This window comes from Falco peregrinus, chromosome 19 (genome assembly GCF_023634155.1).
Source record: "Falco peregrinus isolate bFalPer1 chromosome 19, bFalPer1.pri, whole genome shotgun sequence".
Taxonomy (NCBI): domain Eukaryota; kingdom Metazoa; phylum Chordata; class Aves; order Falconiformes; family Falconidae; genus Falco; species Falco peregrinus.
This window is the reverse complement of record NC_073740.1, coordinates 4,928,697-4,953,913: the sequence shown is the minus strand read 5'-3', so window position 1 is coordinate 4,953,913 and position 25,217 is coordinate 4,928,697. Positions and strand designations below refer to the sequence as shown.

General features: G+C 62.3%; 2 protein-coding genes across 3 annotated transcripts in view; both read left to right on the top strand.

Annotated features, from left to right (window-relative positions):
* Positions 1-2,689: 2,689 nt before the first annotated feature.
* On the top strand, positions 2,690-10,695 carry DENND4B (DENN domain containing 4B). Its single transcript, XM_055792415.1, is given in 27 exon segments — positions 2,690-3,373; positions 3,454-3,706; positions 3,801-3,870; positions 4,029-4,198; positions 4,282-4,523; positions 4,629-4,695; positions 4,779-4,837; positions 4,928-5,072; positions 5,164-5,339; positions 5,445-5,469; positions 5,471-5,546; positions 5,623-5,838; positions 5,914-6,059; positions 6,137-6,276; positions 6,354-6,477; positions 6,596-6,802; positions 6,891-7,019; positions 7,103-7,351; positions 7,531-7,899; positions 7,974-8,093; positions 8,190-8,365; positions 8,916-9,039; positions 9,129-9,362; positions 9,455-9,560; positions 9,633-9,798; positions 9,886-9,950; positions 10,044-10,695. Coding segments are annotated over 27 exon segments (4,299 nt in total). The 5' UTR covers positions 2,690-3,074; the 3' UTR covers positions 10,190-10,695.
* A 735-nt stretch (positions 10,696-11,430) lies between these two features.
* The window catches only part of GATAD2B (GATA zinc finger domain containing 2B), a 42,796-nt gene continuing 29,009 nt past the window's right edge, over positions 11,431-25,217 (top strand). Inside the window, exon 1 of one of the 2 annotated variants that reach the window (XM_055792216.1) lies at positions 11,431-11,585. The gene's annotated coding sequence lies outside the window, so the exon portion shown is untranslated. The remainder of the gene's footprint in view (positions 11,586-25,217) is intronic. The other variant, XM_055792217.1, reaches the window with a different exon arrangement.

Below are 25,217 nucleotides of genomic sequence, written 5' to 3'. Positions count from 1 at the left end.
GGGGTGCTGGCAGGTCCTGACAGCTTCTGGGGTTTGCTGAGGCGTCCTGGCAGGTCCTGGCAGCTTCTGGGGGGTGCTGGGGGGGTCTGGAGGTGTCCTGCAGTGGTCCTGGAGAGTTCTGGCAGCTTCTGGGGGTGCTGGGGGGTGTCTGGAGGGGTCCTGGCAGCTTCTGGGCGTTCTGGAGGGGGGTCTGGATGGGTCCTGGAGGGTCCTGACAGCTTCTGGGGGTGTTGGGGGGGGGGTCTGGAGGGGTCCTGGAGGGTCCTAGCAGCTTCTGGGGGTGCTGGGGGGGTCCTGGCGGGTCCTGGCAGCCTGTGGGGTGCTGGAGGCTCCCTGCTGGAGGCTCCCTGCGTGCCCCGGGGACCCCGCGGGGGTGGGGGCGCCCCCCGTGTGCCGGGAGCCCCCCGGGCCGCCAGGGGCCGCTGTGGGCGGCGGCGGGGCCGGGCGGGCGGTAGCGGCCCAGCGGAGCCCAGCGGCGCGGCCCGGCCCGGCCCGGCCCGCAGGTACCGGCGGGGGCGGCCGGGGGGGGCCCGGGGGGGGCTGCCTGGCTGCAGGGCCCGTGGGGCCGGCTGTGCGGCCGGGGGGGCCGGCTGCAGGGCCTGGGCCGGCTGTAGGGCCTGTGGGGCCGGCTATAGGGCCCGGGCCGCCTATAGGGCCTGTGGGGCCGGGTGTGGGGCCGGGTGTAGGGCCTGTGGGACTGGCCCTGGGCCTGTGGGGCCGCGTGTAGGGGCCTGGGCCGCCTGTAGGGCCTGTGGGGCTGGCTATAGGGTCTGTGGGGCCAGCTATTCGGCCTGTGGGGTTGGCTGTAGGTTCTGTGGGGTTGGCTATAGGGCTTGGGCCGCCTGTAGGGCCTGCGCGGCTGAGTATAGGGCCTGGGCTGCCTATAGGGCCTGTGGGGCGGCTATAGGGCCTGTGGGGCCGACTGTAGGGTCTGTGGACTTGGCTATAGGGCCAGGGCCGAGTATAAGGCCTGTGGGGCTGGCTGTAGGGCCTGTGAGATTGTCTATAGGGCCTGGGCTGGCTGTAGGGCCTGTGGGGCAGCTATAGGGCCTGTGGGACCAGCTGTAGGGTCTGTGGACTTGGCTGTAGGGCCTGGGCTGGGTATAGGGCCTGTGGGGCGGCTGTAGGGCCTGGGCTGGGTATAGGGCCTGTGGGGCGGCTATAGGGCCTGTGAGATTGGCTATAGGGCCTGGGCTGGCTGTAGGGCCTGTGGGGCTGCCTATAGGGCCTGTGGAGTTGGCTGTAGGGCCTGTGGGGCAGCTATAGGGCCTGTGGGACCAGCTGTAGGGTCTGTGGACTTGGCTGTAGGGCCTGGGCTGGGTATAGGGCCTGTGGGGCGGCTATAGGGCCTGTGAGATTGGCTATAGGGCCTGGGCTGGCTGTGGGGCCGCCTGTAGGGCCTGTGGGGTTGGCGGTAGGGCCTGTGGGGCCGCCTGTAGGGCCTGTGGGGCCAGGAATGTATACAGGGTGTGTAGAGCCAGCTGTGGGGTATTGAGGGCTGGCTGGGGGTGTGTGTAGGGCTGGCTGTGAAGTGTATAGGGCCGCCTGTAGGGGCTGGGGGGGGCTCTGTGGCCAGGCTGACATTTGCTGCCCCCCTACCCAGGTTTCCAGCCTGAGATGGAGGGTGGGGGGTGCTGGAGCCCTGCCGGGCCCGTGGGGTGCAGCGAGCCATGGGGCAGGGGGCACGTGGCAGGCCAGGGTCCCCAGGCACCATGGGGCAGGGGCTGCTGGCGACGTGCTGCTGCCTGGGGACCCCCGGCGCTCCCCTGCCTTTGGGGCGCTGCCATGGGGCAGGCTCGCCCCATAGCCTGCCCAAGGAGTGGGGCGGGGGCATGGATTGCTGCCCACCCGCAGTCACCGCTTCCCCATGGGCAGCCCCGCAGTGGGGCCGGTTCCTGCTCTCAGCGCAGCTGGGGGTCAAGTCCTGCCTCCCCCACGGGACCCCGCTGTGGGGCTGCCCACGCTGGGGGTCACCGGGCGGGTCCGTCAGCCAGGCCGCCGCCGTGTCCTGCTGGCTCCCAGTGGGGTGCCCCACTGTGGGGGGCCCGGCTGGGAGGACCTTTGAGAGAAGGGAGGTGTCGGGGGGGGGCACGGGGCAGCTTTGGGGACCCCCCCCTGCCCCTGGTTTCTCCCCACCTGAGGCGGGTGGCAGGAAGCTAAACTGGGAGCCGGGGCTACATCTCCGCGGCTTGGCCATCGTCACGTGGTGCTGGGCTAAAAATACCCTTTGGTGGTCACCTGTGGGGCCGGGGTCCCGGGGCTCCAGGCTGGGGGTCCCGGGGGGGATGGGGTCACGCTCCAGCCGCCGCTGTGGGCCTGTCTCTTCCGACACGGGAGATGCTGGCATGGCTCCTGCGGAGCGCATCCCCCCTGGCTCAGGGGGCTTCTGGGGTTATGGGGCCACCGCCGTGACCCTGCGGGGGGTCTGTGTCTGGGGTTGGGACTGGTTCCCTTCCCCCCCCGCAGCCCCGGTGTGGCTGGGGCAGAGCTGGTGTTGCGCCCCGGTGCCCCGTGGAGGGGGTGACGGCCGTGGGGGTGTGACGTGGGTGTTTGTGGCCTTGTCGTCCGCTTCCTTCCCCTTTCCAGCCCGCTCCGCACAGCTCCGGCGGCCTCCGCGGACCCCCCCCTGCGGCGCCCGGGCAAGCTGGGGGTGCTGGGGAGAGGGAGGGGGTGCGTGGGGGGGGGAGGGGGCCTGGTTGCCTGCTTGGGGGGCGCAGCCACCCCCCGCGCTGTGCGGTGGGGGTCCTGTCTCAGGGGTGCTGCCCCCAGGGGTGTCCTTCCGCAGCCGCTGTGCTCGGGGTGGGGTGCTTCCCCCCCCCCAAGCTGTGGGGGTCCCCATTGCATCGCCCTGTGCCACACGGCGTGACCGGAAGCCTCCTCCCTTCCCGTCTCTGGCGCTTTTGCCCCGTCAGCTCCGCCGTGCCCCACAGCCGCCCGCTCCGCCGTGGGGCACCCCACGCTGCCAGCCTGCCTGGGGGAAGGAGCTTTCCCTGTTCTGTGGGGCTCTGGGGCCGGCTGTGGGGCAGGGTTGGGGTGTCACCCATCCTGCTGTGTCCCTCCCTAGATGCTGAGCCATGTCGGACGAGAAGCCCCCGCAGCTGGTGGACTACTTCGTGGTGGCTGGCCTGACCGACACGTCGCGGCCACTGGAGGAGGAGAGCCAGCAGCACCGCCCGGCGCGCCCCAGCGAGCCCATCACCGACGTGGCCGTCATCATCCGCTCGCAGGGCGAGGAGGTGCCCCACGGCTTCACCTGCATCGAGACCACCACCTCCGGCCACCCCGTCGACCTCAACGCCGGGCTGCTCAACAACCCCCAGATGTTCATATGCTACAAGCGGGGTCGCGACAAGCCCCCCCTCATCGAGCTGGGGTGAGTCCTGGGGACCGGGGCTGTGGGGGGACACGCACGAGCTCCCTGGGGGTCCCCCTCACCCCCTCCTCTCCACCCAGGGTGCACTACGAGGGCAAGGACCGCCCGAAGCCGGGCTATAAGATCCTGGACACGACGCCCTACAGCCGTTCAGCCAACCTCAATTCGGGGGGGCCGGGACACCAACGCACCTTCCTGACGTACCGGCGGGCGGCTGAGCCCCACGGCCACAACACGCTGGGGGTCACCGACATCTGCCTCGTCATGCCCAGCAAGGGCGAGAGCACCCCGCACACCTTCTGCCGGGTGGACAAGAACCTCAACACCAGCATGGTGGGTGCCAAACTTCCCCCACTCTGGCTGCTGCTGGGATGCCCCCGCTGCCGTCCGGCCCATGCTGACCCCCCCCCCCCCCCTCTCCTTCCAGTGGGGCCCTGCCCTGTTCCTGTGCTACAAGATTGCCATGGCCAAGGCCAACACGCTGGTCTACGAAGCCGGTAGGGTCTCCCGTGGTGATTATGGGGGGGGCAACCCACTGTGGGGTCACTTGGCAGGCTGCTGGGTGCCCACCCAGCCGCTCCCTCCCTCCCTGTCCTCTGCTGGAGGGGGGAGATGACAAGGTGAGGCTCATCCCTCTGTCTGTCCGTCCATCCAGGCCTGCTGGGGCGTTATCCCGAGCAGGACAGCGAGTCCTTCCCCCTGCCCGAATCTGTGCCCGTCTTCTGCTTGCCCATGGGGGCCACTATCGAGAGCTGGCCGGCCGACACCAAGTACCCGCTGCCCGTCTTCTCCACCTTCGTGCTGACCGGTGCCTCGGGCGACAAGGCAGGACGGGGGCCTGGGGCCGGCGGAGGGGAGGGGGCTGGGGTTGGGGGATCGATCCTGATCTGATGGCCCGTCCCACGCAGGTGTACGGGGCGGCCATCCAGTTCCACGAGGCGTTCCCCCGGGAGCGGCTGTCGGAGAAGCAGAGCCTGCGCCTGGGGCTGCTGAGCGTGGTGGACCGACGGCCCGTGGCCGGCCGCTCGCTGCAGACCCGCAAGAGCATCTGCGTCCTCTCCCACTGGCCCTTCTTCGATGTCTTCCGCAAGTTCCTCATGTTTATCTACCGCTACTCCATCTCGGGGCCCCACGTGCTGCCCCTTGAGACGTGAGCGCCGGGCGGGGGGGACTTTTGTGTGTGTGGGGGGACACGGGGGACAAGGGGGTGGCCCCCGTTGCCTCCCCCCCCGCCGACGGGCCCCTCTGCCTGCAGGCACATCTCGCACTTCATGCACAACGTCCCCTTCCCGTCCCCGCAGCGGCCGCGCATCCTGGTCCAGGTGAGTCATTGTGTGTGTCCCCCTCCCCTCGCCGTCCCCGTGCTGGCTCCCTGCAGCCCACCCTGTCCCCCTGTCCCCCCCAGATGTCCCCATATGACAACCTGCTGCTGTGCCGCCCCGTGTCCTCCCCACTGCCGCTCAGGTAGGGATGGCTGTGGGGTGCTGGGTAGGGGGTCCGGCTCCGGGATGGGGGGCACGTGGGGCAGCTGAGTGACGTCCCTCCCCCCCGCAGCGGCGCCAGCTTCCTGACGCTGCTGCAGAACCTGGGCCCTGACAACGCGGTGGCACTGCTGGTGGCCGTGCTGACCGAGCAGAAGCTGCTCATCCACTCCCTGCGCCCCGACGTCCTGACCAGCGTGGGCGAAGCCCTGGTGGCGGTGAGTGCCGGGGAGGGGATGCCGCGGGGGACGCGCCGCGGCGCTGGGGACCCCTGGCCCGCGGCACTGACCGCCCTTGTCCTGTCCCCAGATGATCTTCCCCCTGCGCTGGCAGTGCCCCTACATCCCGCTGTGCCCGCTGGCGCTGGCTGACGTGCTGTGTGCCCCCGTGCCCTTCATTGTAGGCATCCACTCCAGCTACTTCGACCTCTACGAGCCCCCCAGGGACGTCATCTTCGTCGACCTGGACACCAACACCATCTTCCAGTGAGTGACCCCCCCAGGTTTTGGCTGTAGGGAGGGGGGTTTCAGCCCAGAGGGACGCGGGGGGGTTCAGGGCCACCCTCCCCTCGTCCCTCTGTCCCCCCGCAGGAGCGAGGAGCGCAAACTGCTGTCCCCCCCGCTCCCTGCCGCGCCGGCCCTGCAAGGTGCTGCTGGCCTCGCTGCACAGCCTCTCCCAGCAGCTGGATGAGAGTGAGTGGGGGTCCGGGGGGGGACCCCGGAGCCGCCTACGCCCCCCACCCCTAACCCTCCCCGCTTTGTTTCGCAGTGTACAGCGGGCCGGGGGAGGAGGCGTCGCTGGAGCTGCTGCTGAGCGATGCGGAGGCGGCGCGGGGCCGGCGGGCGCAGCTGGAGCTGGAGGCGCGAGCGGCTTTCCTGCGCTTCATGGCCTGCGCCCTGCGCGGCTACCGCTCCTTCCTGCGCCCCATCGCCCCCGCGCCCGCCCCGGCCGGCCGCGACGCCGGCAGCCTCTTCGCCCTGCAGGGTGGGTGCTGGGGAAATGGGGGTGGGGGCTGGGGGGGTTGGGCTGGATTGAACCCCCCCTGCCCTGTCCCCTCAGGGTTCCTCAAGTCGCGGGAGCGGGCGTACCACCGGTTCTACGGGCAGCTGCTGCGCACCCAGCTCTTCACCCAGTTCATCGAGGACTGCTCCTTCGCCAGCGACCGAGACCCCTGCCTCGAGTTTTTCGACACCTGTGTGGATAAGGTGGGTCCCACCAGCTCCGCGTCGCGTCCCTGTGTGTCCCCCCCCACCCCCAGTGACACCCTGTGCCCCCTCCCCAGGTGCAGGCGGAGCTGGAGAAGCCGGAGGACACCCCCCTGATGGAGCTGGACGACCCGCGGGGCGGCGAACACACCGTCTTCATCACCCCCCCCGAGCAGCCGGCGGGTCCTGATGGCACCGAGCTGCCGGCACGATACCGGTGAGACACCCCCATCACCCCCCCAGCCCCACTGCTCCCCGGGTCCCCCCAACTCAGCCTCTACTCATCCCCCCCAGTTACGATGGGTTCCCCATGCTCCGCCCCGAGCTGCTGGAGCCCCCCCGGGACCCGCTGGTGGCCCAGCTGTGCCAGGCCAGGAGCAGTGCCCCCAGCAGCCCAGCCCCGCGCAGGACCAAGCAGGTGAGCGAGGCCAACGCTGTGACGAGTTGGCCGGGCCTCAGCGGGGGGGGGGATGGTGAGGGGCGCGGGATGCCGGCTGCCCACCCCAGCTCCCTCCTCTTCCTCCCCTCGTCCCCAGGAGATGAAGGTGGCCCAGCGCGTGGCCCAGAAGTACTCGTCGGTGCCCGACATGTGGGCCAAGTGCCTGCTGGGGCATTGCTACGGGCTCTGGTTCCTCTACCTGCCCACCCACGTCCGCGCCGCCCCCGCCAAGCTGCGGGCGCTCCAGCTGGCCTACGAGGTCCTGCGCAAGATGGAAGCTCACAAAGTGGTGCTCCCGGATGAGGTAGGTGGCGTTTGGGGCAGGGGGGGCTGCCTAGGGTGGGTGGGGGGACCCCGGCCACCCCTGATTGACGGTGGCTGCCCCCCCCTAGGTCTGCTACCGCATCCTGATGCAGCTCTGCGGGCAGTACGGGGAGCCCGTGCTGTCGGTGCGGGTGCTGCTGGAGATGAAACGCGCCGGCATCGTGCCCAACACCATCACCTACGGCTACTACAACAAGGTGACGGGGAGCACACGTGTGGGGCGGGGGGTCAGGGGGGTCCCCACCGGCCCCTCACCGTGTCGTGCCCCCCCCCGTCGCAGGCGGTGCTGGAGAGCAAGTGGCCGGCGGGCACCCAGAGCGGGCGCCTGCGCTGGGCCAAGCTCCGCAACGTGGTGCTGGGGGCCGCCCAGTTTCGGCAACCCCTGCGGCAGCGGGAACGCCGGGCCGCCGCCACCGCCGCCCCCCCCAGGTGGGTGGGGATGGGGGGGTGCGGGGGGGGGCAAGGAGGCCGCTGTGACCCTGCTGACAGCCCCCTCCCTCCCTCCCGCAGGTGGCCGAGCCCCCCCAGCGCCCCGTCCCAGCCTGCAGCGACAGACCACCTGGGCTGGGCGCAGCCTGCGGGATGCCCCCCCGGCCCCCCGGCTGGTGAAGAGCGGCAGCCTCAGCTTCCCCAGCAACACCCACAGCGAGGGGGGCCGGGGAGGGCTGGGGGAGCCCCCAGCCACCCGCCCCCCCCCTCTTCCCGTAGCTCCGGACCCGCTGCCTCCCCGGCTGCGGGGTCCCCCTGGCTCGGCCGACGGGAGCCTGTCGGACATCAGCTTTGCCACGGACGAGAGCGACCGGGCGGACGAGGGGCCGGTGGGCAGCGGGGGGCCGGTGGGGGGCACGCCGCGGCGGGGGCTGGCTGCCAAACTGCAGCAGCTGCTGTCCCCCGGCAAGCGGCCCCCGCTCCGGCCAGCCGCCAGCACCGAGCTCCCTGCCGGAACCCGCGACGCCGCCGACGCCGCCTGCCCGCGCCGGGGGTCCCGAGCAGCGGGATGGGGAGCCCCTGCCGCGCCGCGGCCCCGCCGAGAGCCTGCTGCGCCCACGGGAGCGCCCCGAATCCACCGCCTCCGAGGTACCCGGCTTCTCTGTGGCCGCGGCGGTTGCCCCTGGGCCCGGCCGTGCCGCTGACGCCGCCTGTCCCCCCAGAGCTCCGTCTCGCTGGGCAGCGAGCTGGACCTGTCCGACACCTCGGTGGGCAGCGCCGGCGTCCCCAAGTCCGAGCCACTGGCCGATGGGGCCACCGGGCAGGAGCCGCCTGCCGTGGAGGTGAGTCTGGGTGGGGGGGGTGGGGGTCTCCATCCTGCTGTGGCCACCGCCCCGGTTTCTGCCGCCGGGGCTGACGGTGGTGCCGGTGGCGGCCAGGTCCTGCTGTCCAGCTGCTCGCGGTGCCAGGGCTGCGGCGCGCTGGTGTACGACGAGGAGGTGATGGCCGGCTGGACTTCCGACGACTCCAACCTCAACACCACCTGCCCCTTCTGCGGCCGCTCCTTCGTCCCCTTCCTCAGCATCGAGATCCAGGACTTCCAGCTGCCCCCCAGGTGGGACCCCCTGGCCTGCTGGGACCTTGCGCACCCCCCGTGTCCCCCACGAGCAACCCTCCTGTGCCCCAGCCTCCCTGGTGCCCCCAGGTCCCCTCTTCAACTGCCCACCAGTGTCCCCTGTCTTCTCCCTGGGGACAAACCCCAGTGTCCTGCACCCCCTAGGTGTCCCCAGTGCCCCCAGTTACCCTCTTTGCTGCCCACCGGTGTCCCCTGTCCTCTCCCTGGGGACAAACCTAATGTCCCACATATTCTCCAGTGTCCCTGGTGTCCCCAACGTCCCTCCTTGCTGCCAACCGCTGTTCCCCTACCTTCCACCCTCTGGGGGAAAATGCCCATTTCCCGCATCTGTCCTGGTGTCCCCAGTGTCCCTCACCCCCCCCACCCCCCACCCGCTGCCTACAGGTGCCCCCCGTCCTCTGGGGGGAACCCCAGTGTCCTCACCCACCATACCCCCCCCCCCCTTCCATCCTCTGGGGAGATCCCCAACATCCTGCATCCTGCCTGGTGCCCCCCCCCCCATTTCCATAACCCCCCCTTTGCTGCACAGCACCGCTGAGGATGGCTCCCTCCCTGCTCCGGCCGCGCAGGGACCGGTGCTCAGCGACCGCCGCCACTGCCTGGCGCTGGATGAGGCCGAGCCGGAGCTCTGCAACGGCTGCCCCGACGCGGCGGTACGGTGCCGGGCATGGAGAAGGGGGGGCCCCCGCGTGAGGGTGGGGCGTCCCAACTGGGGGGTGAGTGTGTCCCCCTTCTCCCGCAGGTGCCGCAACGGTTGGAGCGGGTGGCTTTCGCCTACTTGAGCCCCTTGGTGCTGCGGAAAGAGCTGGAAAGTTTGGTGGAGAACGAAGGCGGGGAGTTCCTGGCGCAGCCGGAGCTGGTGGACAGCCACCCCATCATCTACTGGAACCTCGTCTGGTACTTCCAGCGCCTGGGGCTGCCCAGTAACCTCCCCCGTCTCCTCCTGGGCTCCCAGCACGTCGCCCCGGCCCCACAGGTAAGGCAGGAGGGCTCTGGGGTGGGGTGGGGGGGTCTCGGGGTGGGGCGGGGGGGGGTCGCTAACCCGGTACCCACCTGGCTGTCCCACAGGCGCAGCCCCCCGACTCCCCCTGCGTGCGCGTGCGGCTGCTCTGGGACGTCCTGACCCCCGAACCTGACAGCTGCCCCCCGCTTTACGTCCTCTGGAGGCTTCACAGTGAGTTGGGGGGCGGTGGGGAGGGGGGGGACCGGAGTGGTGGGGTGGCACTGACCCCTCCCCATCCCGCAGGTAACGTCCCCACGCGGCTGCGGTCATGGCGGCCCCACGGCCACCCCTTCTCGCTGGCCTTCCTGGAGGCCGTGCTGAGCCATGTGGGGCTGAGCGAGGTGCACAAGGCCATCGCGCTCTTCCTCGAGACACTGGCAGCCCCCGGGGGACCCCGGCACCTGCAGAGGTAGGGCTGTGACCCCCCCCCACCCCCCCCCACGACCCCCCTCCACCAGCCCCCCCATCCCTCCCTCTCACTGCTCTGCCTCCCCAGGAGCATCTACCGGGAAATCCTCTTCCTCACGCTGGCGGCGCTGGGCAGGGACCACATGGACATCGGTACGGGGCACTCGGGGAGCGGCTGGGGGGGGGTCTGGGGGCCCCCCTATAATGCTGATGGCTGGTATGTCTGTGTCCCCCCCCTCCTCGCAGCTGCCTTTGACAAGAAGTACAAGTCGGCCTACAACAAGCTGGCTGGGAGCCTGGGGAAGGAGGAGCTGCGGCGGCGGCGGGCGCAGCCCCCCAGCTCCAAAGCCATCGACTGCCGCAAGAGCTTCGGGGCCACGCTCGAGTGCTAGAGGTGCCCCCCCCAGGAACGGGAGGGGGGTCCCAGGCCAGCCCCTCTGCTCCCCAGTCCAGGAGGGGGGGTCCCAGGCCAGCCCCTCTGCTCCCCAGCTCGGGAGGGGGGGGGTCCCAGGCCAGCCCCTCTGCTCCCCAGCTTGGGAGGGGGGTCCCAGGCCAGCCCACCCCCTCTGCTCCCCAGCTCGGGTGGGGGGGGGTCCCAGGCCAGCCCCTCTGCTCCCCAGTTCCTGGATTGTGTGTGGGGGGAAGCCCCTGCATCGCCCCTGGCTCACAAAGGGTTTTATATGTCAGTGTTAATATATTTTTATTTATTTATTGCCCCCCCTCCCCCCACCTCAGCACCCCCTCTTTGCTTGTGCTGGCAGCTGGGTGAGTGCCGGGACAGCTGGGGGGGGGGGGGGCTCTATGTATCGCCCCCTCCCCATCCCCCACCACTGCCCCCCATATACCTGCACCTGGGGGTGGGGTGGTGTTGGGGGGTTATGGGGGTGGGGGGGTTTGGGGGACGCCCCCCCCCCCTCGCACTGTGCAATAGGAGCCCCCTGCCCCAGGGGTCTGTAAATAAAAGCTGCTGCAGTATTTTCCCTGCCGCCTCCCCGGGCACCTTCTTGGGGGGGGAGGGGGGCACCCCCCCAGGGGGGGCGCAGGACTCGGGGGGGGGGCGGCAGCCATCTTGGGGCCTGGCAAAGGCCTGGGGGCTGCTGCGAGGCCTCCGAGGCGCCAGGGCCCTGCCGGGGGCTGGGAGGGGGGGCCGAGGCGGGGGCTGCGCGGCCTTGCCCGGTACCGGAACCTGCCCCGCCCCCCCCCCCCAAGTGGCGTCGCACTGGGCCACGTGCAGGCCGGTACCGGGCGCCACGTGGGCCGGGCGCGGGGCAGCTACGGCGGCCGCTGCGGGCCCAAATTCCCCCGCGAGCGGAGGCGGGTTGGGGGGGGGGGGGGGGGGGGGGGCGGGGGGGCGGGTTGCCCGCCGACACCGCGCGCCGCCGCGGTACCCGGATGTCCAGGCTCGGGGACCCATTAAAGGCGCCCCGCGGGGAAGCTGGACGATTTTCCATTGGTGGAACAAAGCGCCAATCTTCGCCCCCACCCACCATTAAGAAGCGGGGGGTGGGCTCGGTGTGGAAGCGAATGGATTCGATTGGTGGGGCGTCGCGTCCGTCGTAGCGCCGCGCCAATAGGCATCGCGGCTAGGGTCGGGAGGCGGGGCGAGCGCGGCGGGGCCGCTGCCCAATCAGCGGCATTGTTTGTGGTGGTGCCGGCTGCGCTCCGCGGCGGCTGGTGGCTGCGGCGCCGCGTCTGCTCCGCCCGCCCGGCCCGGCCCGGCCCCGGCTCGGCCCCAGGGCCCCCCCCCCCCGGCGCCCCCGGCCCCAAGGGCCGCGCCCCCCGAGCCAGGTGAGGGCTGCGGGGGCGGCGGGGCCGGGCACGGTCGCGGGGGAGGGGGTGCCGGTGGGGGCGGGGCAGGGCCCGGCCCGGCGGGGGAGGGGGTGGGGGCAGGGCTCGAGCTTTGAGGCGGGGGCGGGGGGGGGGCTGTATTTGGGGAGCAGCACCCGTGGGGCCTGGGGGCTTCTGCTGGCAGGAGGTAGAGCCTGCGGGTTGGGGGGGCAGAGGGCGGGGGGAGCAGTGTCGGAGGGGGGGCAGAGCTCGGGGATTGGGGGCGTAGAGCAGAGGGGTTTGGGGGGGCAGAGCAGAGGGGTTTGGGGGGGGGCAGAGCAGAGGGGTTTGGGGGGCAGGGAGGCAGAGCAGGGATTTGGGGGGGGCAGAGCTCAGGGGTTGGGGGGCGTGGGGCAGAGCTCAGAGCTCAGAGATTGGGGGTTCAGAGCAGAGGGGTTTGGGGGGGCAGAGGGGTTTGGGGGGGCAGAGCCCCCGCCTTCTGGGGTTGGCAGTGCAGAGTGTGTGGGGGGGGTGGGGAGCTACAGAGGATTTTGGGGAGGGGGGGGCTGCAGTCAAGCCCAGGGTTTGGGGGGCAGGCCCAGGCCTGGGGCATGGGCGTGGATACCCCGCGGTGAAGCGGGGTGCTGGGTGTTGGCTCTGTGGGGCCGGGGGGCCGGTCCCTGCCCGGGGGGGGCTGCCTGGGCCGGGGTGGGGCCGCCTGGGCCGGGGGGCGGTGGGGTAGCAGGGGGTGGGCGCTGCCTGGCTGCAGGCCTGGGGTGCGTGGGGGGGTCCCTGGGGCGGGGAGGGGGCAGCCGCCTCCCCCTCCCCAGGGCGGGGCGGGATGGCTGCCTCCCCATCACCTGGAGGGTCTGGGGGGAGCGGGGTCTGCGCCCCCCACCCCGGCGTTGGGTACCGCTGCTGGGTGGGGAGCGCTGGCGAGTGATGCTCTGATGGAGTGGCCCCCCCGATGGCAGGGTGTGTGTGTGTGGGGGGGGGCTTGGGGCTGGCTGCTCCCCCCATCACCCGGGGGGACACCCTCTTTGTTCCCTCCTCTTCTGCCGGATTTCGGGAGCGATTCCCGTTTCCTTCTGCGATTCCCGTTTCCTTCTGCGTTGCCATCGCGGCGTTTCCCTCTTCCCTGGGGAGGGAGGCGATGGGAGCGGGTGATTGTCCCTGCCTCGCTTTGCTGCTGCTTGGGAAACCAGGTTTTCTGCCCTGCGGGATTCCTTCCTTCGCTCCCCCCCCCCTACCCCCCCACCCCATATTTCTTGGTGCTGCTTCCCCATGGCAAAACCAGGAGGGGGGCAGCCAGGAAAACTTTCACATCTCTTACCATGGAGCAGGAGAGTCCAGCAACTCCCTCCTCCTTCCGTGTGGGCAGCCCTGCCCGCACCCCTTCCCCTTTTACCCTGGGGGGGTGAAAATCTCGTTTCATCCCTCTGGCTTGGCGTTTGGAAAACTGGGCAATGTGCTTCCTCTCCCCTTTTGCCCAATTTCCCGAAAGATGAGTGTTGGAGGCGTTGAAAGGTGCTTTGCCTTCCCCTCGGCACCCAGGAGGGTCTCTCGGATGCTGGGGGGTGCAGTGCCAGGGAGGGGGGAGGAGGAGGAGGTTTGGGCACGCGGAGGGTAGCTGGAAGCAAGGAGGAAGAGCGACAGCATATGGATGCGATCGGATCGATTCGCTTTAGCTGCCTTTGCCTTCCTCGCCTTCTGTTTGCTGAAATCACCCTCGAAAAGGGTTGGGTGGGTTTCGGGTTTGTTTTTTCTTTTTTCTTTCTTTTTTTTTTTTTTTTTTTTGAGCCTGCCTTGGCTGCTGACAGGCTGGAGGAGGAAGGGGGGGGGGGGTACGAGCCCGCGGGGAACGGCGTCCTTCTGGAAGAAGGTGTGGGAGGTTTTGACTCTTTTTATTTCTCGGTGTTCTTCAGTGGGGGTTGGGGAAGGATTGCAACAACAAGCGGTTCGAGAGGACGGTGGTTTGGAAGGTTGGCTACCGGCAGAGGAACGCATGCCTTCTCGCCGGGGAGCCAAGGGCCGGCCGGCTTTGTGCTGTCAGGGTGTGCAGGGAGACCCCCCCCCAGCCCCCTGACACGCTGGTGCCCTGCTCTGGCACATCACTGGGTTGTCAATGGCTCCAGGTACTCCTGTCACTGAGGGCAGCCGTGATTCCAGCTCCTGTGGGCATCGTGTGGCTGGCGAGGGGCCCGGTGCCCTCGGGGTGAAACGGCACCTTCACCGCGTTTGCACCTGATCCGAGATGGGGTTGGGGTCCCCTTGGATCGGGGGCCCTAGGGACCCTCCTGCCTCCCCGGGATTTAGGAGCGTGCCTGGAATTTGTTGCATTCCTGGTTCTCCTGGATGCATCGTCGGAGCTGCCGATTGCCCCGGCAGTGGGAAACAGCCATAAAGACCCGTGCCGGGGCCGGCGACCTGATTTCCGAGCCGTTAAGATCTCCAGCGCGAGGTGCAACCTTCGCTTTGGCGCTTTTCCTGATCACGAGGCTGCGTGAAACCGAATGTGACGTGCAGCTGACAGGGAGCATCCATCTTTGCAGCGCTGCGGTTTGCCCGTGCCGAGAGCGGCCTGGCTTCCTCTTCTGACGGCTAACGGTCCCTGCTCGGAGCATCCCGGTCCCTGCTCGGAGCATCCCGGTCCCCGCCATGTTCCCAGCCACTCTGGCAGAGCAGCAAGGGGATCGCTGCCTCCGTTCAGATCTTTCTGGGTGGGGGAGAGCAGCAGCACCTACTCGGCAGAGTTAATTAAACTTAAGATGCTCTTGAAAGTGGTTTTTCTGCCAATGTTTTCTTCCGAGGAAGCAGCGCAGGGCTGGTGATCGGCCGCTGGCGGGATGCAGGGAGGGTTTAAAGGAGAGGAGCTTTCCCCATTCATTCACTCCGCTGCTTTCATCACTTGCTAGTCCCTTCAGCAGTTAAGGAAGAACAATCACCGAACCTTTTATTTTTTTTCCCTTTTTTTTTTTTTTTTTTTTTTTTTATTATTTCCTCAGTAAATGACAATTCCCTGCGCTTTCTTCTTCCTCGCCCAACAACAACCCGCTCACCGACCCCTGGTCTTGCGGGAGAGGGGGGTTAAGGGGCCGCAGCCCTTCCACGTGGGATAACTCGCCCCTTTTTGGAAGCCAGCTGGGGTGCGCCTTTGTCTGGCGAGCGGCCCCGCTCGTCCCAGCTCGGGAGTCCTGTTGCACCACTCAGCTGTAGGAATCACCAATTTTTCAAACGTTTGGGCAATAACAAGAACTAGGGATGTGATGGCGGGGGGATAAAAAATCCCTGTTATTTTTACAACCTCTGATATTACCCCACAGAGGGAGACCTTTTTTTTTTTTTTTTTTTTTTTTTTTTTAAAATGGGCATTTGGTTCGGGTGGTGTTTAAAGCTGCCAGTGTGCAAGCGCCGAACGCGTGGCTCTGCGTGTTTGTGCCGAGGCACCACAGCAAAATGTGTTGTGTTTTTCTTTTTTTAACACACACAGGAGAACAAAAAAAAAAAAAAAAAAAAAAGATTGGCTGTAAATCTAACCCCTGTGTAAAGCTATCCACCTCGTGCGCAGAAATTCAACCTATCAGGCCGTGCCACATGCTGCTGCCGTTTTATAGCGTTGGATCGACTGCTGGAAGATGGAGAAGAAACTTACTTTTTACGTGGAGCCACCGTGCCGAGACCTCACCGGCGCTTCTGCGCGGGCAGGTCGAGCGTGGTTTGGGGATCCGTTTCCTTCCGTAGCTCCGCGGGGCCGTGAGCGATCCCTCCGCGAGGCGCCGTGTTTTTGGGTTTTGCCCGGAGACTTGTGGATTTCTCCTCCTTAATTTCCAGGTGGTTCGGAGGAGCCCGGTTACAGATGGCTGGGGTTTCAGGGTTTCATTTGCTGTGACTTTGTTGTTGTTGTATGTAGGTTATTTTGCAGGGTTTTTTTGTTAAACACCACGTTTTGTTAAACGTGGGATGGTATTTCACTGTTCGGTAACTTAGTTTGCAGCATCTTGGGGTGATGCACCAAGCGATGAGATGTTGCGATGAGCCTGCATTTCTCTCCTTCGCTGTTGCGCGTAGACTTCGAGTCGTTTCTTTTGATAGTTTCAGTATTTCAGGTGATATGGCTATTAAAAAAAAAAAAAAGGAAAAAAAAAATCACAAATATTCTCTGCCTCAGCTGCGCTTTCTTCGGGAGGTTTCCGTGGAAAAGCGAGGAGCTGTGCTCGCACGTGTCCCTGTGGACCATCTGCCTGGGGAGAGGCTCGCTTTGCCACGGCGCGTACTTGCTGTGAGAGCTGGAGTTGAAGTGCTTATCTGGGTCATATGAAAAAGGGATATTCTATTTTTTAATTCTGTTTTTTTTTTCCCCCCTAAAGAGCATGGCTCTGAGTTGGGACTTTGGCGAATACATCAGCTCGCCTGGTGTGAGGGTTGGGGCGGCTGATGAAGGCTGGAGGGCTGCTGGTGGCCTGGGGATGTGCGGTGCCTCTTGTTTTCCTGCTTTTTTTTTTTTGTTTTTTGAGCTGGAAATGAATGGATGGAAGGTTTTATGAACCTTCAAATGGAGCCACACGCCCGGCACTGCCCCGGCGGTTGAGCCCGATGGTGCCTTTCCCCCCCTCCCCGAGCGTTGCCAGCCCAGCGCAGCGTGCCCAGAAGGTGTCGGGAACACGAGCGTGCTTCCCTGCTCTCTCCCGGGCTTCCAGCTAAACTGGAAACCAGCCTTCAGACACCACCAGCGTCACGCGCCAAACCCGATTTGGAGAGAAATTACTTGGCGGGTTAATTGGGCAGAGGATGGAAGGCGCCGTGGCGGTGCCTGGCTCCAGCGATGGACGCAGCTCAGCCTCGGTGGGGCTATGGAGAGAAAGCGCCTTGGGCTGGGGTCTGGGGACCCCCAGGTGTTGGTGGGGGGGGTCATTTGGGCATCACAGGTCCCGTCCTCGAGCTGCACAGCTTTCTCATCGTGCATGCATTCCCTCGGAGGCATTCCTTGCCCTTTGCTCTCTCCCCTTCAGACGCCCAAAGAACGGCATTAAGATTTTTTTTTTTATTTTTTTTTTTTTTTTATGGAATCGAGGACAACTGAAGTCGTTTTCAGGATTTGGGTGATTTTTGTCGTCGGTTTTCCCCCAGCGTGACCCACGTAACTGGGACAGTGAGCTCTGTGTAACGAAGGCAGGTGAGGTTCTGCCTCCGTTTGCTCGAGGTGCTGCTTCAAACAAAACTCAGCCGTGTTTTCCAGCAGAGCTCCAGCCCACGTGCTGGTAACGCTGCCCTAAGGTACAGCGGCTTCCTTGCTGCGACCGATCAGTCCCCTCCTGTCCCTTGTGCCAACCCAGAGTGGATAATTATCCCAGGTTGGGTGTTTTTTAGGTTTGTCAAGTGCCTCATTGCAGGCACAGACCTGAGAAAGCTCATCCCCATCCGTGGGAAGCGGGTCGGGGAAGAGGCTACCATGCTAGGATATTTTTCTTTTTTTTTTTTTTTTAATTCTCCGTGGTTTTCGTATAAATGGGGCATATCGCTTCTAATTGCTCGCCCTCAGCCCTCGCAGAGACGGGGTTATTTAAGATGTGTTGAGGAAAGGGGGATAACACTAAACTTCAGATCGCAATTAGTTTTGCAACGCGGAATATTATCCGGTTATTTGTGATAACGGTATCCAGAATATGCCTGAAATCCTTCTGAAGACCAGCACTAGCATTTGGAATTTGGAGGGTGTGAGGAGAGGCGCTTTCAAGCCTCCTCTCTAAAATTAGACCCAAGACCGGCGCGGAGGAGTCTATAAAGAGCCTCGAGGGCTTTTTGCCGTGGAGCATCGACATGACCATTGCGCGTCGGTCCTGCGAAGCCGCATCCATTTTGTTTCATCCCGAATCAAAGCCCTTCGGTGCGGCGGTGGCAGCCGGTATTTCCAGATAGGTGGTGCCAGCTCCGCTGGAGCCGGGCACGTGCCGGGATGGCTTAACAGCCTTTCGCTGGATGGAGGCTGCTACTGCTCGGGTTTGAGCGCGGTAATGTTGCGGTTGAACCCTGAAATCGCCCCATTTCAGGGTCCCGGTGGTGGATTAGGGCTTACAAGCCCTGCCTGGTGCCTGGAGGTTGGAGGAGCATCTTGCTGGATGATGGAAGGAGCTGCGAGAGGGGAGGGAGAGGCGTTCCAGGAGCGTTCAGGCGGTGTCAGAAAGCAAAAGCCAGAAAATTTTCTCAGTCTGGGCTGAAACGAGCTGTGTCCTCCCATCCCATGGCACGCCGGGGAGCGGCGAGGGCGGAGGGAAGGTGCCCTGTTGTGCCCGGAGGTGCTGGGGGAGCTGCCCCGCGCTGTCCGTTTCCCCCAGTTTATTGGGGTCTGTCGCAGCAGTTGGCGTGCTCGTAGCGGTTCTTTTCCTGCCTACGTTTGCCATGCCTGGTCTTTAAAGGCAAACCTGGCTGCTGTTGGATGGGCGACGGCGCGGTTGCCGGTGCTGGGGCGGCTGCCGGAGCCGGGCGCTGGTGCCTTTTGGGTGCCTGCGTCCCAGCATCAGCTCAGTACGGCTGCGCGGGGGCCCGACGGTGCTGATCATGGGAGAGCTGGTAGCCCCGTGCCTTTTGGTGTGATGGAGGAGATAAAAATGCCTTAAAACATCCAGGTTGGGATCCTGTCGGGGCGGTGGTGGCGGTGCCGCTGGATGTGGGCTTCTGGGGGAGATGGTAGTGACCAGAAGCTCAAACCGCCTGAGGCTCAGGAGTGTGTTTTTCCAGAGTATCTTGGATTTAGGCCTCGTTTTCATTGAATCTCAGAAAACGCCTGCAGGAACAACCCTGTTTCTTTGGGATTAGACCTAACCAGAACCCATCTGTCACCGCGGGAAGAGGATGCCGCTGCTTACTGCCTGCTCTCCATCTCTTGGACCCACCGCTTCGGCTTCTGCCCTGCCCGTGGCTGGGAGCAGAGCAGCCCTGTGCTTTCACACCACAAAACATTTAAATCCTCCTCTTCCATTCTGGTTAACCCTTTGGTTCGATTTGGGGGGCTGGGAGCAGGGTCTTTGTCCCCAAACCTCCATAGAGAGAAATATTTGCAGGGAATAGAAACACTTCTGCGTGTGGCAGCTCGAAGCGTTGCCTGTCCCCATCCGAGTCTTTCCCGGCTTGATGCCGTGGTCTGGGGAGGTCAGGGGTCTGCTGGGGAGCAACTGGGCACGTCCCTCCTCTTCCTGGGGTCCCAGAGGAGAGAGGCCGGACCTCTCCCCGCTGCCTCGGTGAGCTGGTGTGTTGGGATCAGGCTTTTTATCCTCCTCCTGCCAAGCCTGGATACCTTTTGGTCGCGTCCCCACCAGCAAGGGAGCAGATGGAAACGTGTTTTTTCAGGCTCCCAGCAAGGAAGGAGGACAGGTCTGCCTGAAACGCCTCTAAATCTGGCTCCTGCCCCCCAAAGCCATCCGCCCTGGCGAGGTGCTTTGGGGTGGGTGTAAGGCAGCTCCGGCTCCCTGCTCCCCTCCGGACCGTGCAAGAAGCTTTCCCAGCGGCATCCCGGCGTGAAGACTCGCAAAGCAAACGTGGGAGCTCTTGCTCCGCACCCTGGGGTCACATCCCCCCTTTCCAGAGCCGGGGAAGCTCAAGGAGAGGTGGATAACCCGAAATCCTCCTGCTGGCGAGGCTTTCGCTGCTGACAAGTTCAGGGTTTAACAGTTTGCTTGTCTCTCTTTCTTTTTCTTTTCCCGGCTGCCTAACGCAGTTTGGAGGAGAAAGATACTCGCTTGAATGAATTATAAAACTTGTTTCGCTGCAGTGGGTCTTCATTTTTCCTTTTGTCTGCAGCAGAGTCACTGTTTGAGTAGAATAAAATTAACTTCGTCCCTGAAAAGACAAAAGAGCTGAAACTCCTTGCTGCTGAGAGGAGCGGAGGGAGGGAGGGGGCAGGACATTATCTCAAAGGCCCCATGTGCTTTTGCCAATCATAATGTTTTGGGTGTTTTTTTGTTGGGTTTGTTTTGGTTTTTTTTTTATAATCTAGAGTTTTAAATTTTAAACACTTTACCATTTTCAAATGGTTCTTTTATATAGAAGTTTTTGCTCTGTTTTCCCAGTCAGTCGCTGATAGGCGTGAAACGGAAACAAGCAATGTAAAGTTAACGAAGCCGCAGCATCGTTACAAACACCTACAGGTGTAGCAGTGCCTCCGTCTGCGCGCCGGCAGCTCCCCGTGCTTAGCGAGGGACTGAGATGTTGAAGGGAAAAAAACCTCCTTGTCCTTTTCCCAGGACTGCGGAGCCAGTCGCGCAGGGTAATGTTAGGGTTTGTGCTGTCAACTGTTTGTGAAAGTTGGATCGCTGCCTTGGTGAGGTGGCTGAGTGGAGGTCCGTACCAGGCCTTGGGGTGGCTGGAGATCTGGGTGTCAGCTGAGCTGCTCCCAGTTTACTCCCAGTTTAAACCCACCCTTTAGATGGCGCTTAGTAGCGATGACGCGTGGCAGCGAAGATGCTGCTGCCGTAACCGGACCGAAGCCGTCGGCTCCTCGAATGCGTCTGTGAACGCCCCGCGCAGCTCTGTCACCAGCCAGATGATGCTCTTTAGATATTTGGTTTGTTTGTTTGTTTGTTTTTAAAAGGGAATTTTGAGTGAAAGGAAATCAATCAGAGAGATGCAGACTTTCAGAGAGTTTCAAAATGGTTGCTTGGTAATCGTCCCTTGTTGTTGGAAGTCCAAACCTAATGCATTTTCCCGTTCTATGAATCACTCCTTAACTTGCTGCTTATTAAAGTCCCTGATTCCAATTTAATCTTGGAGACCTGACAATTTTAAATACCTACTAGTGCAGCCTGAGCCCGATTTGGCATTTCAATAGCTCATTGTTTTAGTCCCTGCAACAATTTTTGACAAACTGGTGGCCACGCAGAGGAAAGCAACACTTGGAGCTCCGTGGCCGGAGTCTCCGTGTTCGATTCGGAGCCACAGGTTTAACGTAACGCTGCATGTTCGGTAGCCCTGGGAAGACACGTGTCTGCTGAAATAGGAGAGAGACACTAACGGACTTGTTTTTAGAGGGATGGCTTTAACAGAAGATCAGCTCTAGAATTTCTTTACCGTTTTAAAATAACATCCCTTCTGGGCTCAGCTGTATCTAGTCGGTGTGTTTCGCGGAGATTTGGATAAATGGAAGGAACGACGGGTCGGGAAGCTTGCTGCAAGCCACACAGGGTGTCTTAATTAATTGCTGGGTGGCATATGGTGGTTTTGGGTGCTTCTCTTGGTGTGCTGGGGAGCCCGTTTTCTCCGTGCCTTGCAAATGGGGTTTGGCTGGACCACCACCACGCCTGGACTCCTCGCTTTCTCTTCCCTGGATGAGCTTGGTTGTTGTTTCGCTCTCACGCTGCTATCTTTACGCTGATTGTCCTTGCTTTACTCTCAGTTTGCTGCTCCAAAATAAGGTGGACTCAAAGTGCCGCTCGCTAGTTTGACGTTTCAGCGCTGAAAACAACCGGACTGGGAAGCCGGCAGCAGCTGGACACGGTTAGCTTCCCCTGCGTTGTGAGGATAGAAATAGGACTGCCGGCCGTTCGCTTCCCGGTGGGATAGCACTGCGATGGAAGTACCGTGGTGCGGCGACCGGTCTGTTAAAATGGCCACGGAAAGTGAGCGAGGGGAGCCGACCTGGGCACGCACTGCAGAATCCGAAGGAGATCAGTCAAAGGATGGATCCGAGCCGTGGTTGTGCGGCGTTTTAGGGAGAATTGACCATTTCGGAGGGGTTAACCCCAGACCTGGACTGGATTTAGGTGGCAGGGTTGTGCCAGCGGGGACTGGCCCATAGAATGTGAAATAACTGCGTTACCTGGAGGCCATCCTGGTGGTCTTTTCCCCGTGAACGTTGTTCTGCTCCGTGGGAGTTTGCTGGTGAAGCCTTGTTAACCCTTGCCTTGAGATGAGCGGGCTTTGAAGTTGTATCGAATGGCAAAATTAAAAAAAAAAAATAATCATTCCTTCCCTCATGTAATCATCTTCCAGTTCGACCAAAATATTTTTCAAAGTACTCGTTGTTAGTCTGAAGCGGCGTTACAATGATGACAGTCATCTGCTTGCTATTAGCTAATGAGAAGGAAGGAAAGAAAATCCAAAACCATCAAGAGGAGGGGATTTGATCCAGGAACCCTCTGTTTTGGAGGAGAAGAGGCAGCTTGGGTGACAGATGTCTAACCGAGGGACGGCGCAGGTGGGGAATAAGCAATGAGGGAAGAGATGAGTCCTGTCGAAGCCCACCCTGGCCCCGCTGCTTGCTTGGCTGCAGAAGCTGTCCTGTGCGGGTCCCGCTCCGCTGGGGACTCTCCGGCACTCCCCAGCACCACGAAGAGCAGTTGCGACCCATGGGACTGCTGTTTGTGTTTTATTTCCCCCCCAGAAAAATCATTCGTAGAGATTTATTGTGTTGGATGTGTTGATGTGAAGTAGCAGCGGCAGGGACGCGGGTCTGTATCCTGATGGGCGTTTGGGTTCCTCGTGGAGTCTCGCCTGGAGGCTTCAGCGCGGGGTTTAGGCACCACGGAGGAGCGATGCCGCCCGGCGTCCCCATCCCTGAGTGCCACGGGGACAGCACCGCTCTCAGTGGACGACTTTGTTACGGCTGTTCTTAACGTTTATACCGCCGGCAACGGTCTGTTGTGGGATGTTTAGTTCTGCTTGAATTTTAAATTTGGTAGAAGTGTTGTCATTAAACCTTTTTCTCCTCCCCCATCGACTATCATGATAGTCACTGCTCCTCGGATCGCGGGCTTTCAGCTTGTCCTTCGTGGAACGGGACGAGCCTCCCTGCCGTCTTTGTGTTGGGCGTCTTGGGGGCTCACCCTCGCTACCAGCCTGTGCCTTCAAGCCCACCTGTTGCTCCTCCTGTCTTACACCCTCCTCCTGCGCTGTTAAACGCGATGGGCTCGTCGCCTGTCCCCGCTGCCGCGACCGTTACCCAATTTTGTTCCTGATTTTGGGGTTGTGGCACCAGCCCGGTGTGTGGTGGGCAGGTTGTGGGCTAAATCTGACCCTGCAGCGCGTTCGTCCTGTAACCAGTGACTTTATAATTCAAACTTCCCAAATATTTCATCCCGATAAATTAACTCCGGGCAATCGCATCCTACTTTTCTGGTCGGCTGCCTCTTTCTTACTTTCCTGATTAGTTACCTGGGAAGGCTTGAAGGTTTGCCGCCCTGCCACCCGTCCTTTGTGCGTTACGCGTAAGAATCGCTGCAAAAACATAAATGCAGGGAGGATGGGGACTTCTGGGCTAATCACCCAGCAGAGCGGATGGGAATGGGGCGAGATTTCTCAGCGATGGATCACCTGCAGATAATGAATTGGGTTCGGGAAACAGAGCCGCATAAAAGCAGCTATTGTTAGCACTTTTGCAGACTTCGTCAAAGGCCTTTTTAGACTGGAAATAGAAGCACCCAGAGGATGGGTCCTTATGAAAGGACCCTAAAATTCAATTAAAATGAACAGTCCAGTGATGTTTTACCAATACCTTTCCCCATCCTGGCCGCAAAGATCTTTCAGAAGCCTTGCAGCAGTGGGATAAAGGACAGGGCAGGAGGAGAGATGTGAGGCATCTTCAACCACCCCTCGTTTGTTGGGAACGGTTTCATCTCTGCCGAATCTCTGCCTGCCTTCAAACAAGGATGAAAGGTCTGGAGGAAGATGGGGAGTATGAAAAAAGCGTGAAACGGGCCTAAAAAAAAATAAAATAAAATAACCGGAGAATGGAAGTGGCTGAGGACACGCTGAAGAAACTTTTTGCTGCGGCAGGTTGATGTCACTGGGGAGGTGAGACGGAGAGGTGTAGGATGAAGCTTGCCCTAGGGGGAACCATTGGAGGTGGTGGTGATGTTCCTCTGAAGAAATTTCAAGCTGCCAGGCTGGGCAGAGCCTCCCTGTGGTGTCCGGGGAGGTGAGTACCGGTGCGTGGACACCGAGCATCGTACCGGCTCCCTGCAGGGGGGCTGAATTTCAGCTGTGAAGACCCGGGGCTGAGGACACGTTGCTCAAGCGTGAGTGTCGAGGGACGTTCAGCAAAAGCATCTCAGTTCTGGGTTTTAAATGAGGAGGGGGTCGGCTCTGTCGATAACGGGACTCAAGCAGCGTTCCGGTCAAGGTAACGGTGGTCTGCGGGGGGAGAGGAGAACCGGTGCCGGGATGTGGGCAAGGTGGCAGCCCCCAGCCCCGGCCGAACCTGAGCTGCATTTCCCGGGTGTCACCGTGTAGGTTTTTTTTTCCTGGGATTGACCAAATGCAGTGCAAGATGAGTGGTTGCTCCCTGGGAGAAGCCCCACTTGCCCCGCTGCACGTGGAGGGGGGCCGTACCCCCCAGCGATGCCCAGCTGACCGCGGCGCATCAGCGGCTGCAGGTTTCTTCGTGCCGTATGGAAAAGAGCGCTTGCCTAACGTGACACCTTTTTCCCCTGAGACCCCAAAACACGTCATTTCTTTGAGCGGAACCTCAGGATTTTGGAAGATTTGCAGCCGTAATGCCCTTGGGCTTTTTCTTAAAAAAAGACTATTTTACCCAATTTCTTATTCCGCGCTTCTCCCGTGACCTGCCACCCAGTCCGCACGTTTTCGGTGGACGCAGCCTGGAAACACATCTTATCGGGGCCCAAACTACCACCTCATTAGTTTATAAATCTCTGGTAAGTGCCGTGTAATTAAAGCCTGATTAGTTATTTCCCCTTTTGTAAACGAAATTGTTCCATTTTATCTAATAAAGGCGAACGCGGGTAGTACCAGTGCTTGGAGTGGCAGTGGAACTCTGCTTAATTACCAGATTCTGTGCAGCCCATAGGTTGACTAAATACACGATAGTTACTGGGTATTGTAGATTACATGGTTATTTGTGTGCTCTGTAATAGCTTTATTTTTAGAAGATGATTTGATAAATGCTTACAGCATGTAAACCCAGTGAAACCTGCGCGTGCGATCTCGGCAACAAAAAGATGTAGTTTGTGAGTCGGTCACTTCTGCTCGCTTCGCGAGGAAATTAAGCGTAGTGCTAAGCTAATGACGTGCGGGGAACCTCTCCAAATTGACGCTAGTGCTCTCGTTAACCTTTGATTAGCACCATCTTGTGATTTGCAACCCAAAATGGAAGGTTCCCGTTCTGTCAGCAGTCTCAGCTGCCCGGGCACGGTGGAGACGCCGGTTCCTGCTCCCCGTTCAGCGAGGCCGGGGTTGTGCTGGGATCCGGGGTGATGCGTCCATCCACCGGCTTTGGGAGACGCCTGAACTGGCTCGTTAACGGCAGGGGGTTGAGGCTGGACCCGTCTTAATGAAGGATGCCACGTGGGGTGGGGGTGAGCCCTGGGTCTCTCCCTTGGGGTGGGAACTTGAAATGGTAAAATAGGAGGAACGGTAACACGTGTTGGAGGTGCCTCGAGGAAAGGATAAGGTTGTTGGGGGGGAAAAAAAAAAAATATCTGTTCCAAGCCTTTTAAACCTGTTTCTGGACACGTGTGCGTAGACCCTTGGGTAGGGTGAGCATCTTTGCTTTGGTGGCAGGCTCCCTGCCTCTCGGCTTCTCTGTTCTGGCTTGCAAAGGCAGGGGAATATTGGTTTTATTTCTGCATTTTAGCATAAAGACACTGAATTCGCTCATTCCGGTTTTACAAAAAGCTGTTGGGCTCAGCAGGGCTGGGCTGAGGT